This window comes from Eubalaena glacialis, chromosome 9 (genome assembly GCF_028564815.1).
Source record: "Eubalaena glacialis isolate mEubGla1 chromosome 9, mEubGla1.1.hap2.+ XY, whole genome shotgun sequence".
In the NCBI taxonomy this organism is placed as follows: Eukaryota; Metazoa; Chordata; class Mammalia; order Artiodactyla; family Balaenidae; genus Eubalaena; species Eubalaena glacialis.
In genome coordinates this window covers 1,455,510-1,468,635 of record NC_083724.1, presented here as the reverse complement: position 1 = coordinate 1,468,635, position 13,126 = coordinate 1,455,510, and the positions used below count along the sequence as shown (strand labels likewise).

The window sequence follows — 13,126 nt, the reverse complement described above, 5'->3', positions numbered from 1 at the left end:
AGTGCGCAGGCGCGGGCCCGGATGCGGTAACGGCGGTTGGAGAGGCCGGGACCCCGGGCGGCGACCATGACCCAGCAGGGCGCGGCGCTGCAGAACTACAACAACGAGCTGGTCAAATGTGAGCGGCCGAGCGGTGGGGCCCGCCGGGCAGGCTGGGAGGGCGTGGGTCTCGCCGGCCTGCGGTCGCGGGCAGTAGCTGGCCCGCAGCGCGCGGCCGAGCGTGTTGTACGGTCCGTGCGCGGCTTTCCGGGCCGGGGCGGCGCGGACGCCGTGCGGACCTGCCCAGCGCACAGCCGCGGTGTGGCTCGCCCCGAGGGCTAGATATCTGTGGAGTGAGCAGAGGACAATGGGCTTGAGTACGCACGGCCTCCCGGCCTCATGCCTCGAGCCTCGCGCGGTGCTTTCTTTAACGCTGAGACTTCTCGGACGCAGGACATTGGCCTGGCTCGGGCGAAAGGTGGCCCATCCGGCACCCGGGTCCTCCACTATCCACTAGCCTTCTCTCCTCCAGAGCAGGGGACTCCAGAGCTGGAGGGGCGGTGCTATCCTTCCTGCCCCGGGCCCACCGCGCCTGTTTCTCTCGGCCCACCCTAGGCATCGAGGAGCTGTGTCAGAAGCGGGAAGAGTTGTGCCGGCAGATCCAGCAGGAAGAGGAGGAGAAGCAGCGGCTGCAGAATGAGGTGAGGCAGCTGACGGAGAAGCTGGCCCGAGTCAACGAGAACTTGGCTCGCAAGATAGCCTCTCGGAATGAGTTCGATCGGACCATCGCGGAGACGGAGGCTGCCTACCTCAAGGTGGGGCTCGGGGGCCCGCGTGCTGGGCCGAGCCCGTCAAGGGTTTCTGGCCCAGGGGTGCCTAGACAGGCTGTAGGCCCCCCGTGGAGTGACAATACGGCGCTCAGAGTGACCTGGGTCCTGTTGTTGGCACCATGCTCATCACCGCGTAGCGGGTTCCGGACTGTGAGCGGCAGAGCAGCGGCAGGAGCCAGAGCCGACCTCGGCCTGGCTTCCCAGGGTGCGAGGAAGGGGCTTTGGGCCAGACTCAGAGGGGAGAAGGGCCCTGGCCCGGGAGGGGGGCTGGGCTGCGGGAGCTTTCCAACAGGAGGAGCGGTGCTAACCGGCTGGTGTCTCTGTTCGCAGATCCTGGAGAGCTCGCAGACTCTGCTTAGTGTCCTGAAGAGGGAAGCGGGGAACCTGACCAAGGCCGCAGCCCCTGAGCAGAGGAGCAGCGGAGGCAAGGACAGCTGACGAGGCCACAGGCGGAGGGCCTGCCTCCACTGCGCCCCCTCTACGGCTCAGCCCCCGGCAAGTCTGTCTTCGAAGCATCTTTGTTCTTCACGGCAGCAGCTTTTCCCTCTCGTTGTCTTTGGTGCCGAGAGGCAACTGCCAACCTTCACTGGCTCTGGGTGACAGGAAAGACCTGAGCGTAGCCCACCAGGTGGGGTTCCTGGCTCTGAGCTCACGCAGGCGCTGGGGAGGGCAGCTCTACTCAGGGTCCCACTGAGGCCTCCACACCAGCCTGGGGCTGCGGGGAAGGCCCGCTTCTGGTCTCAGCACCTTGGGAGTCCTGTCACCCCTCCCTCGCCCGGCAGGTGCCCAGGCAAGTGGGGGAGGGGCTGGGCCCTTCTTTCACCGCAGAGCTCGCCGGGGGCCTGTGACCGGCAGTAAAGATTGTCTTTGGAAGGATGCACGTCAGTCTGCTGCCTGCGTCCGGAGTGTGCGGCTGCTGGGCCCCCCTAGAGTCAAAATACGAATCCTTGGCCAGTTGTAATACGGCTCCTCCGTGAAGGGATGGCTTTCCCTGTGACCGGCCTTGCACTCAGAGCTAAGGGTGCTCCTAAGCATTTCACGTGACCCCCATCACCCACCTCTCCCATCAGGGCCGCTGGTCCTGGTTTCTAGCATAAGGCCTGGCCCAAGGAGACGCTCTTCCTGTGCTCAGGTCTCCTGGGAATGGCTGCACCCCAGCTCAGTGATTCCAGATTCTGCCGGACAGCAGCACCCCTGCTCCCACTCTCTGGTCACAGGCCAGTCTCCCATGCAGCCCAGGGCCCTGCCTTCCATCCCGAGTCCTCCATGGGTCCATCTGTCTTGGCCTGTCAGCCCCCGTGGGGTCCCTGCAATTGCTGTCCGTGGGGAATAGGGGGATTGGGAAGCATGTGTTGATTAAGAAGGTCTGCAGAAACCTGGGCCCACCATTCCCAAGAAAACGCCTTCCTCCCTCCCGAGCCTGGCCAGGTGGCATTTCCCGTGGGCTTGATGCTCCAAGAGGAAAAGACTTGCATCTGATGCCAGGACTGTGAACGGCCTGTCTCGGCACAGGCAGTCAGCCCAGCCGGGAGCCGCTCCCTAGTGGGCAGCTCTGTCTTCTGTCACCTTTCCAGATCCATCAGCTCTCTCTGCTGACATTACCCCAGGGGAGTGATCTGCCTGCCATGGCCTTCCTGCAGGCCCCTGTGGGTCAGGGAACCTTCCAATCCAAACAGGAGGCAAGATCCCTGAGGCTCTGCCCACCACCTGCCCTGCACTTCGTCCACCCCCAGGCTCTGGCCCTTCAGGGAAACCACTTCGGACCTGATAGCTGCAGCAACCCCCGGGCCCCCAGAGTTCCAGACCCCAGAGAGCTTACCTGTCGTCCCACCTCCCACCATAGCGCCCACTGAGCCGCTTCTGGGAGGCAAGGGGAGCTCCAGAGACTGGGGGTGCTCACAGGGTAGGCACAGGGAAGTCCCTCTCCCAGCCAAGGGGGTGGCTGGGAGGAGAAGCAGGGCAACTAGGGCCACAGGGGTGGGGAGAGAGCCTGGGGCACCAGGGCTGTGCAGTGTGGGGTGTTACCCTGGACCGCCTCCCCCGGGCACAGAAACCCAAGCTGGGCCTGCATCACACCCCGGGTGGGTGGCCGCCTCCCCGCTGCCAGTGCCTCAGCGTAGCCCTGCAGACCCCAGCCCCGCTCCCCCTTTTTCCAGCCGAGAACCACGCAAGGAAGGTAGAGGCGGCCTCGTCCAGGGCTGTTTATTGAGTCCATCATCAGAGGCGGGAAAAGACTTGCCGTTCATCAGAAACGGAGTGGATGACATGGGGAGCGTGGGCTGGGGGTGGTGTCAGGGTCCCGTCAGCCCCCACCCCAGATGCACCCGACAGCCGCTGGGCATGGCGTATAGCAGGACAACACCCCTCCCCCACAGGCAGTGCCCCCGAGCCGGGGTCGAGTGAGTCCCGGGTGCCCCAGGCTCAGGCCTCGAGTACCGGCCTACTTGGGAGGCCCCAGGGAGGGAGAGCGGGATGTGGGAGGGCAGGCCTGGTGGGGCAGAAGGGGTGCAGCTCCCAGGCACCTGGGGCTCAGCCTTCGCTGTCCTGGTAGGGCGGGGCTCAGAAGTAGAGGGCTGGCTCGCTTCGGAAGTCCGCGAGGTCATCCTGACCGGCAGGGGTGAGCTGAGAGAGGGGCACAGAGGCGGTGGATGGGGCTTGTCCAGGCGTTAGAGCCCCCCCGCCGCCGCGCCCCCCTTCCCTGGGCGTCCGCCCGCCTGCCCCACCCCGCTCACCATGACCTCCTTGGACGGGGGCTCCTCCGTGCTCGGAGCATGCTCCAGCGCCCGCTCCTGCCACTTGCTGAAGGCCACGGAGTGCTTCGGAGTGTAGCTGGACAGGCCTGCGGGCCGACAGGCACACCGGTGGATGTGCGGCTGCATGACCACGTGGCCCAGGCCACCCTCTGGGCTGCCCATCCCCACAGGCGGGCACTCACCGGAGCTGCCATCCGGCAGCCGAGGGCTCTCGGGGCCCACGCTGTTCACGAACGTGGCTCGGGGCAGGAAGAGCACAAAGGGCTTCTCCGCCGCCGTGTCTGAGCCGGACCCCTCCTCCTCCTCTTCCTCCTCCTCCTCCTCCTCCTCCTCTTCCTCTCTCCCCTTCTCGGCCTCTGCCTCTTCCTCCTGCAGGGAGCTCTCGGGGGGGTACTCAAACGTAGTCTGCAGACTCTTGTCATTGAAGGAGATCTTCATCTAGGGCAGGAGGCACGTCAGTGAAAGTGCTGTTCCCAGCCACAGGGCTCCTCCAGCTGGACCAAGCGGGTACCGTGCGGGTGTCAGACCAGAGCAAAAGCCGAACACTCCGTTGGTCCTTCAAAGGTTCTGAGAAGTGGGGGGCTGCCCCTCATCAGAGAAGTCCCCTCCACCTGGACCCTGCAGGCTCAGGGTGTCCAACACCTGCGGCCCAGGTCTCACCCATCCCCTCCCCACCCCAGGCTCACCGCATCCCAAGTGACCCACCCCGCCCAAGGGCCAGACCCCAGCCAGCACCAGGAGCCCAAAGCCTCAGGGTCTCCAGAAGCCTCTAAGGCAGTTCCCAGGGTTGCAGGTCTGCCTTCTCAGGGGAGCAGGGCACCAGCCACATCTCCCAGCCAGAGGCTCCCCGGCAGGAGCAAGGTCCAGGTGAGGCTGCACTTGGGGAACCCACATCTACGCTTCCAGCAGCCCCTCCTATTGGCTGGTGCCTCTCTCCAGGGCTGAGTTCACGTCCCAGCTCGCCAGGCACCCGGATGATCCTGCCTACCCAGCTCGGCACAGACCACCACTGTTGGGCAAGGGCCCGGCACACCCAAAGCCAGGCCCCCAAGGGCCCGCATGGAAGCCGGGCGGCTGCCACGTGCCAGCCCCGGGAAAGTGGCACCAAGTGCTATCACCTACTTTGCAGACGGAGTCAGAGGTAGCCCGAGGCTGCACCGAGTGGGGGTCAGTGACCCTCTCCTCCCACTCAGACCGCCCACATGGCCCACGTCCACCCTGCCCACTCTGCAGGCTCCAGAATTTCACGCGCAGCAAATCTCCTTTCCCAGAGGCCTCAGAGGCCAGACTAGGCTGCCGGTTCTGAGGGGCTATGGGGATAGGCGCTGGTAGAAGCACTTGGGCACTGGGAGTCAGGATCCTCACCCTCCGAGACCGGGACTAGGCTCCCCACAAGAGTCGCACGTCCCCCAAGGCCTGCTCGGCAGGGCTCGGCCGGGCCCGGCAGGGCGGTAATGAATACGAGAGCTGCCCGCCTGCAGCAGATGGGAGCAGCCCTGCTGGAGCTCGAAATATTAAACTCCAGGGCACAGGACACCGCAGCCAGCTCAAGTTCCTCCTCTTCCCCTGGAAAGAGCCAGGGGCGGGAGTCGGGCCCCCAGGCAGAGAACCTTGGGGCCTGGGGACAGCAGGACGGGGAGGGGCCTCGCAGAAGGGCCGGGCTTGCAGCCCTGGGCAGCAGAGGGACCCCGGCCTCGGGGTAACATGCAGGGCCGGTCAGGAGTGGGAGGCACTGCCCTGCCGAGCCAGTGTCCAGAGAGGAGCGCGATGCGCTCCTGCCACCGCCCCGCGGGCACACACAGCCCCGCATAGCCGTGTGCATCCCCGCCCGCCCCCCGAGCTCCTGGACTTGCCCGTCTCAGCACGGCCCACACAGGCACTTGCTGGGCAGGTTCCGAGCCCTGTCGCTGCTGCCCTCGCCCCGGCTGTCCACACAGACGAGCAGTCAGGGACGCAAGCGGACGGGCAGACGACCACCAAAAACGGATCAAACCAGGATAGAGATGTTCGTGACTGTCCCCGCATGGGCCCCACCCAGACCTCCAGCTGCCCCCGCGCCCCCCCCCCCGCCCCCAGAGACCAAACAGAGCAGAGGCCTGGCACGGGGTAATCACCAGAGCCCATAGGTGCCCGCCCACTGCCCAGGGACCACTGGGGCAGGCCTGGACCCTCCTCCCCTCAGCTTCCCCACTGGCAGGGGGCCTGCCCTGGGCTGGGGGCTGCCCTTGACTCAGGGCATCCCACCTGGGCAGCTGTGTGGGGTGATCCTGTGGCCCCTATGGCGATGGAGTCACCTGGGCCCCCCGAGACTGGCTCCCTGAGACCTGGGGCCAGAGACCCCAGGAGGAGCCCAAGGCAGAATGGGGCTGCCAGCACAGGGGCCCAATCCTGGGCCCCGCAGCGAACGGTGCTCCTGGGTACGCGGCGTTGTCCCTGATGACCCTGAGCCCTCTGGGCCCATCCCCCACCACTGAAGACAGGGAAGGGCCAGTCGCCAGGGCCCAGCGGATCAGCAGCCCTCATTAGTCCGCATGACCAACTCTGAGCGGGGAGACCGAGGGGGCTGGGTGCAAGCAGGCCCCGAGCCTGGCACAGCCCAGCCAGGCAGGGGCGGGGCTCACAGGCCTGTCGGCGCCCAGCTGGGGCCCGGGGCTCCGGTCACGTTCCACCTCGCCTTCGGTCTCCAGGCTCCTCGTGAGTGCGGGTCTGTGGGTCACAGGACACCCCGTGACTCATACTGCCCGGGCGGCGGGGGCAGCCTCCAGAACCCGGGCAGACGGAACCAGCGGGGGGCACAGCCAGGGGCTGGCACTTGCACACACCTGGTCACCGGGCTCAGGGACTTTGCCCGCTGCACTGTGCAGCCAGCAGGTGGGTCCTGACTCGGCCCACTTCCTGCCGCTCATGGGGAGAGAGCCCTTTGTCCCCCTCACCCCACCCTGCCCGGCACGCCCAGCTCGGGTTACTGAAGGGTGTCCACCCTGCACTCTGGGCTGGGAGCTGGGCTCCAGCCGCCCCGGCCCGGGGTGAGCACCCGCCCCACGCCACACTCCCCAGCACACGCCATCCCCCACTCAGCCCGAGCTCCGGGGGCCACACACGGCCCCCGAGAAGTTCCCACAGCTGCCCAGGTGGGACGCCCTGAGTCAAGGGCAGCCTCCCCCCCGCCCCCACCAGTGAGGAAGCTGAGTGGAGGAGGGTCCAGGCCTGTTCCAGTGGTCCCCGGGGTCCAAAAAGACCACCGGGGGCGGCGCCTGCAGGGAGAGCGGACGAAAGGAGAGGCCGCGCCCGCCAGCGGAGGAGCGGGTGGAGGGGCAGGCCCCCAGGGCAGCGGCGCCTCGGATCTGAGGACCCGAGCGGTCGGGGTGAGGGTGGCTGCTACACTGCAGGCGAGGGTGAAGGCGTGGGGACGTGGCACGCTCGGGCTGGGCAGGGGATCGGCGGGTTAGAAAGTGAGGAGGGCAAAGGGGAGGGGAAGGAGCTACCAGACAGGCAGGAGCCCAGCCAGCTGGCACCTCACAAAGGGGAGAGGCCCACAGCGCCGACCCCCTGGGAGGCAGGTGTGCGGAGCTGCAGGCCGGCCCCACCCACTGGGACAGCCTGGGGGCGGGGGCGGGGGCGAGAGGGGGTGTGGCCGTGATGGCCTGCAGCGCCCGGCTGGGCCAGCAAGGGACGGAGGGAGAGGGTATCTGTGATTCCGCCAAGAGATAACTAAGTGGGGACGCGTGCCTGGCCGGCTGGGCGCCCCCGCTACCCAGGGCAGGGCTGCCGCCCTCCAAGGCCAGGTGAGAGCGCAACACCCTGCACCGGAGAGGTGGCAACCCGGGGGCAGGCGCCACGCCGTCAAGAGCTGCACCTCACCTGCCCCCTGGAAAAGGCACCAGGACCCCTGCCCTGGGAGGTCCCCAAGGTCCTGCTGGCCTCCAGGCCACCACGTCCCTGGAACGCGGGGCGGGGGGAGCAGGACAGTGATAGAAACCACAGGCTGGCTGGAGCGGGCTGGGCGAGGACAAGGTCCAGGGGCAGCAGGCAAGTGGGATGACAGGGGGTGGATAAAGCCAGGAGTAGCCCAAGGTCATCCTGAAGGGCTGGGCAGCCCCATGCCTCTGTCTCACCCGATAGGCGTTCTGGCTCTTCCTGGACAGGGCAGCTAGTGCGTGCCCAGGCAGAAGATCACCCCCAGCAGGTCGTGCTGCTCTGGCACGGCCCCAGCCAGGCCACTCGGCCATGCCAGGAACCATCCATCTGGACCCCCAACCCCTCAGGCTGGCACGGAGACGGGGGCCAGGCTGGCCCGAGTGCCAGGCCGGGCCAGGGCCCGCTTCCCTCCCATCACTTGTTCCTGCCTCGAGAGGCCCTCAGGCCCCCACCCTGCCCTTCTCACTCCAACCAAGCCCCAAGTGACCCCCACGGCTCTGCCCCCAGCTGGGGACAGAATGACCAGGCTCCGGGCTGCAGCCAGGCTCCCAGTATAAGGGCAGCCGGGCTAGGACAGGGGCTCTAACAGCATGCCACACTTGGTTCCCGCCCCACGAGCTCCGTGACCTCCACCGGCCTCAGTATCCTCTGTCTACAAAGCAGGGTGCTTCTGTCACCTCCACCGCCCCAGGCTAGCGTGGGAAAGGGTGCCTCCCAGAGCAGCTGCGGTCAAGGGTCAGGAAGCAGGAGAAGGAGCAGACAAGGTGGAGAGGGCAAGCATGGGGGTTGGGCTGGTGACCATGGCTACTGGATGACCGCAGCACTGAGTAGAGGGTGAGGCAAGGTCAGATGAGCAGGACAGGCGGGGGTTGGGGGCGCACCAGAAGCGCTGCAGGCGACGGGTGTGGATGCCTGGCCCGGCAGATGGAGCTGGCAGGAGGGCCGATGCCCTCACTCGAGAAGGAGAGGATGATGCAGGAAGGAAGGACAGTGCCAAGGCCAGCCCCGAGGCAAGAAATCAAAGGAAGCAAACAGAGAGGAGATGCCACATCTAATTAGACAGTGCCATGGGACAGTGGGTAAGGGGGCTCCAGTGACGCAAGGCACATCACCGTCCCCCATGGCCCTAAGGAAACTGAGGCTGGGGCAGAGGTGGCCTCAGGGATGAGCCAAGACACCAGCAGCCAAAGGAGAAGCCTGCCAGACACCATCGCGGTTCCGGGGGAGGGTGCGCGGCTCCAGGGGAGGGTCATGTGGGGATGGCCTTGGAATTTGCCCCAGGGCCAGACACAGGTGCTAGGTGCTAGAATGACCAGGAAGAATCTGAGGAACGTCTCCTTGTGCCCAGAGGGTTCCAGGCGACCAAGCAGCCCTGCCAGGAGAGTGAGGCTCCAAGAGGCTCCTGGCCCTGCACCTGGGTCTCTCTCCATCCTCGGTCTCTCCTCCCCAGTGAGGGGAGCGTCTTCGTCGCTCCCCTCAGACCAGGCCTGCCACACACTAGGAGCTCAACAAACACTCACGCGAAGCCAAATCCTGCTAAGCTCCAGGCCAGAATGCCTTCTGGAGAGCTGACAGTAGATATCCGACCCCACCCAAATCAAAGGTCTCCTGCCCCTTTCCACTTCCATCCTGGCACCTGCTAAGTGCATAAGCCAGGACTCCAGAAGAACATGCCAGGCCACCCTTCAAAGCCAGGCTGGGGTGGAGCCAACAGCGGGACCTACAAAGGGACAGTCCTGCCCAGCCAATTTCAGATAGAGCCACGAGAACCAACAAGCAGACGAAGCCCTGGCTGGACTGACCCTCCCCACCAGCCTTTCAAGGTACAGAGCAGGCAAGCCGTCCCCGCAGCCCCAGGGTCATTAGGGTTCCGCTGGAACCCAGGCCAGGGATTCCCCCCCAGCTTGACCTCTCGTGGAGCTTACACGGCTACCCAGCTCCAGCTCTCCTCTGGTCCACGTAGAAGCCGTCCCACACCCAGGCCAGGTGTCCTGGGAACAAGGCACGTGCTATACCCACAGCTCCGTGACTCGCCACCACTGACCTTCTTCCTTGAAGAGCCGGCCTTGGTGAGGCAGGACTTCTGCAGGGCCAGGTAGCCGCCAATCACCTCAATCTCACGCACAGTGGGGTAGCGCTTCTTCACTGAGGGCCCCAAGGCAGCAGGGGGCTCCGAAAGGCTGCCCGGCCCCTCTTCCTCAGCCTCCCTCGGCCTGGCCTCCCCGTTGGCCTGCAGGGCCCCTGGCTTCCTCTTGGGCACCACCGTGAAGGTGTTGCCACCTCGGTGCTGGAGCTCTGACAGGTGCCCAGGCCCGGTGGGATGCGGGTGGTACTGGGGAGGCGCAGCTGCCCCGGGGCAGGGCAGTTTGGCTTCTTGGGGAACCTCGTCCTCCGAGTCCACCTCATCAATGAAGGTGACGGGCAGCCCTGGCCTCCCAGGCTCCCTGCCATTCTTGGTCAAGCCAGGAACCCCAAAGCCCTGGGCAGGCTCAGCTTCAGTGGCGACCAGTGGGGACGGGGGTGGTGAGGACAGCCTCTGCCACCGAACGGTCCAGTCAACGAGGGCAGTGGCTGGCATGGGGCAGCCTCCCTCCTCGACCCCCGAGGGGCTCCTCCCACCGGCAAATACACCATCTGCTCCAGGCACCTGCTGGGCTTCACGCTCCTGGTGCTGGGAGGCCCAGCCAACTTCTCCCTCTGGAGGCCCCACGGACTGACTCCCTTCCGCAGGAGGGGCCCCGGAAGTCTTGCGCTTGGGGATGAACACGAAAGAGTTTCGAGAGTTCATGCGAAGGCTGGCCAGAGCCCGGGCCTGGAGGTCCCCGGCAGGGATCGTGTCCATGTCTGGCTTGGAGGCCGGCAGTATCTCGAAGGAGTCGTTGGCGCTGGTGGCCGCGGAGACCCACTGGCGCTGGCTGGGAGTGGCACTGGCAGGGCTGAGCGTGGGCAATGCCGGGGGCGCGACTGGAGTGGCACTGGGGGTTCCGGGGCTGGGGGGAGGGTGGGCGGGGGCCTCCCCCGACTCCACCTTTGGCTTCCACTCGCCCGGCCCAGGCGCGGAGCCCGTGAGGCCGCTGGCAGCGCCGACCCGGCGCTCAGGGGCCGCGGGCCCGTTGGGGAGTGGGCGAGTGCCCGCGCTGCGGCGCAGGCCCCGTGGATGGACAGTAAAGGAGTTGCTGCCGGTCTTGTGCAGGAAGTCGCTGCGCCGGGGCCCGGGGCCGGGGCCGGGGCCTGCGCCGCAGCGCTCGGGCTCGGGCTGGAAGCAGGCGGCGCGCTCGCCCACGCGCGGGACCAGGGCCGGACCCGGGGAGGGCGGCGGCACGGGGCGGCCGCGCTCCGGGCTCCCGCGGCGGCGCGGCGCGGCCGGCGGGTCGAACTTCTGGAGCAGGCGGCTAACGCGGCCGGGGGGCGGCGGCGCCTCGTACACGAGCACCTCGGCGGCGCGGATGCGGGCGGCCGGGGCCGGCCCGGGGCCGGGGCCGGGAGCGGAAGGGAAGCCGGGCGCCGACTCGATAATGAGGATGTTGTCGGCGCGGATGGTGCGCACGCCGGGCACGCAGCGGTACAGCTCCAGCAACTGTTGCGCGGACCGCGCCCCCGGCCCCGCCGCGCCCCCGCCGCGCCGCGCCCCGTGCCGCCGCTCCGACTCGAGCCGCATGAACGGGTTCTCGCGCAGCGGGCCCAGGCTTTCGGCCAGCACCAGCGGCTCGGCCGCCGGCCCCGCGGGCTCCGCCGCGCCCGCGCCGGCGCCCGGCGCCGCGCCCCCGCCCAAGGCCGCCAGCTTGGCCCGCTTCCGCTCCAGGATCTCTCGCTTCCAGGCGGGCATCGTGGCGCGGGGCCCCGGGCCCGGCCGCCCCAGGCCTGCCATAGCTGCGGAGCGGCCGCCGGAGCCAGCGCGCGCCGGGAACTGCGGCCGCCGCCCGCCGCCGGCCTTCGCGCCGCGGCCACGCCCCCCTGACCGCCGCCCATTGGGGGAGGCCTGTTCAGACCCGCCCCGCGCCCGGCGGCCTCACCTATGGGAGGGAGGATGGCCAGCCGTGCTGATTGGAGAGCGCTCACCCCGACCCCGCCTTCCCGCGGGCCTCAGTGGAGCAGCGCCCATCGCGGGAGCTGGTCCCCATTGGGGAGTCCCCCTTGGACACGCCCGCGACGCCTCACGCCGCTCCGTGGAGGCCCCCACTTCCGCCTCTGCTCCCTTGGCGCGCCACGCCCGCGGGGCGGAGCCCGGAGGGAGTGGATCCTCGCCGGTGGGCGGGTCGGACCCCTGGGCCCCAGGTCGCGTGTGACCTTGGCCAGGTTTGGTCTTTCCTCGTCGTGCCAGCACTCTGCGTGCCTGTTACCCCCGCGGAAAGCGCGGTGGAGGAAGGGCCAACCCGGGACCGGAAGGCTGTCCCGCTCCCGTGGGCGGTGTGCCGGCTGCACGCCAGCCTCTTGCCTCCCGGTCCAGGACCCTCCGGGTCCAGGGACTGCCCAGCTGCGGTCCTCGGTCCCCTACGGGCCTTAACGGAGATGCCAATGCTGGAGCCCCAACCAGTGCTGAGGAACCGGTTTCTCAGGAATCCCAACTTTTGCCGGCCCCCAGAATCCACTCTGTGGCTCAGACAGGTGGTGGAAACTCTCTACCCGCACTTTGTCATCCAGGGCCCAGCAAACACGTACGGGAGTGCGGAAGCTGTGAGCAGGCACAGAGGCAGGGGACTCTCTCCTCGCACACAAGCAGGCCCACAACTCTCCAACGCAGACAGAGCCACAAAAGCCACAGCGTGTATTCCATTCACCCGCTGAACCGGCCCCATCCCAAGGCTAACCCTGAGGGCACAGCTTCTCTGCCTACTTGCCGTGAGGAAGTTCACTCTCCGTGGAGGGCTGCACAGTGCCCACCACAATCTTTCAGGCCTGTGGGAGCCAAGGAGAGAAGGGGAAATCGGTGGGCACGGGCAAGGACAAATGTTACCTGCCTTTCCATCACCCGCCCTACAGTCAGCAGATGTTCAAAAATGGCACTACTGCGTCCCACACCACTAATCTGTCAGGGACCAGGCTGCAAGAGCGCCTGGGGCTCTGCAGAGACCAGGGGCGGGTTTCAACCCAGGGCCCTTCTCGGCTTCTGGATCCCATGGCAGTCTGCAGCTACCACTACGTTAACAGTACTTTAACAGCCCTGTTTATTCAGCCGGAGAAAAGAAACTGGATTTCAGCCTTCCAGAGGTCAAGTGTTCCTTCAGGACTCTGCTTAAATCACCTTTCCGAAGGAAGCTAAGCCTTCTCATGCTCATCACTTCTATGCCGACAGGATTACCTAATCCTGAACTACCAGAACACAACAGGGGAGCAACAAAACACACAAACTAAGAATAACATGAAAAGGAAACCCGCTCCCAATGGTCAGCTTGTATCTGGCTTTGACACAAGTTATGCCAATCCTGGGTAGGAGACATTTTTGTAGCTGTGGCACAAACTACACCAGCCTCCAGCTCAAGCATATCAATGGTTCAGGCCATGCAGCATCCATCCCAGGACAGGAGTCATGAAGCTGCTTCACTAGAACAAGGGTCCAAAGACATGTTCTGTAAAGGGCCATACAGGAAATATTTTAGCCCAGTGGTTCTTACCAGGGACAGTTTTGTCCTCCAGGAGACCTGGCAA

The 13,126-nt window shown here is 66.5% G+C and overlaps 2 protein-coding genes across 2 annotated transcripts; one reads left to right on the top strand and one right to left on the bottom strand.

Moving 5' to 3' along the window:
• Nucleotides 1-2: 2 nt before the first annotated feature.
• On the top strand, nucleotides 3-1,685 carry SSNA1 (SS nuclear autoantigen 1). The gene is made up of 3 exons (XM_061199570.1): nucleotides 3-118; nucleotides 595-794; nucleotides 1,140-1,685. The coding sequence occupies exons 1-3, from the start codon at nucleotides 67-69 to the stop codon at nucleotides 1,245-1,247; spliced, it is 360 nt and encodes a 119-aa protein (XP_061055553.1). The 5' UTR covers nucleotides 3-66; the 3' UTR covers nucleotides 1,248-1,685.
• A 1,307-nt stretch (nucleotides 1,686-2,992) lies between these two features.
• TPRN (taperin) lies at nucleotides 2,993-11,395 on the bottom strand. Its single transcript, XM_061200850.1, has 4 exons — nucleotides 9,525-11,395; nucleotides 3,745-4,000; nucleotides 3,542-3,648; nucleotides 2,993-3,431 (listed from the first exon to the last, which is right to left on the bottom strand). Exons 1-4 carry the CDS (start codon nucleotides 11,346-11,348, stop codon nucleotides 3,369-3,371), a joined length of 2,250 nt encoding a protein of 749 aa, XP_061056833.1. The 5' UTR covers nucleotides 11,349-11,395; the 3' UTR covers nucleotides 2,993-3,368.
• Nucleotides 11,396-13,126: the final 1,731 nt, after the last annotated feature.

Bases quoted from the DNA above. Each gene is read 5' to 3' on its own strand.
- SSNA1 (XM_061199570.1), top strand. From the start codon at position 67: ATGACCCAGCAGGGCGCGGCGCTGCAGAACTACAACAACGAGCTGGTC. The intron at 119-594 runs GTGAGCGGCCGA...GGCCCACCCTAG, and splicing joins CAACAACGAGCTGGTCAAAT to GCATCGAGGAGCTGTGTCAG. The intron at 795-1,139 runs GTGGGGCTCGGG...CTCTGTTCGCAG, and splicing joins CGGAGGCTGCCTACCTCAAG to ATCCTGGAGAGCTCGCAGAC.
- TPRN (XM_061200850.1), bottom strand. From the start codon at position 11,348: ATGGCAGGCCTGGGGCGGCCGGGCCCGGGGCCCCGCGCCACGATGCCC. The intron at 4,001-9,524 runs GTCAGTGGTGGC...CTCCTGCCCTAG, and splicing joins CCGGCTCTTCAAGGAAGAAG to ATGAAGATCTCCTTCAATGA. The intron at 3,432-3,541 runs GTGAGCGGGGTG...CCCCTCTCTCAG, and splicing joins CCCCGTCCAAGGAGGTCATG to CTCACCCCTGCCGGTCAGGA.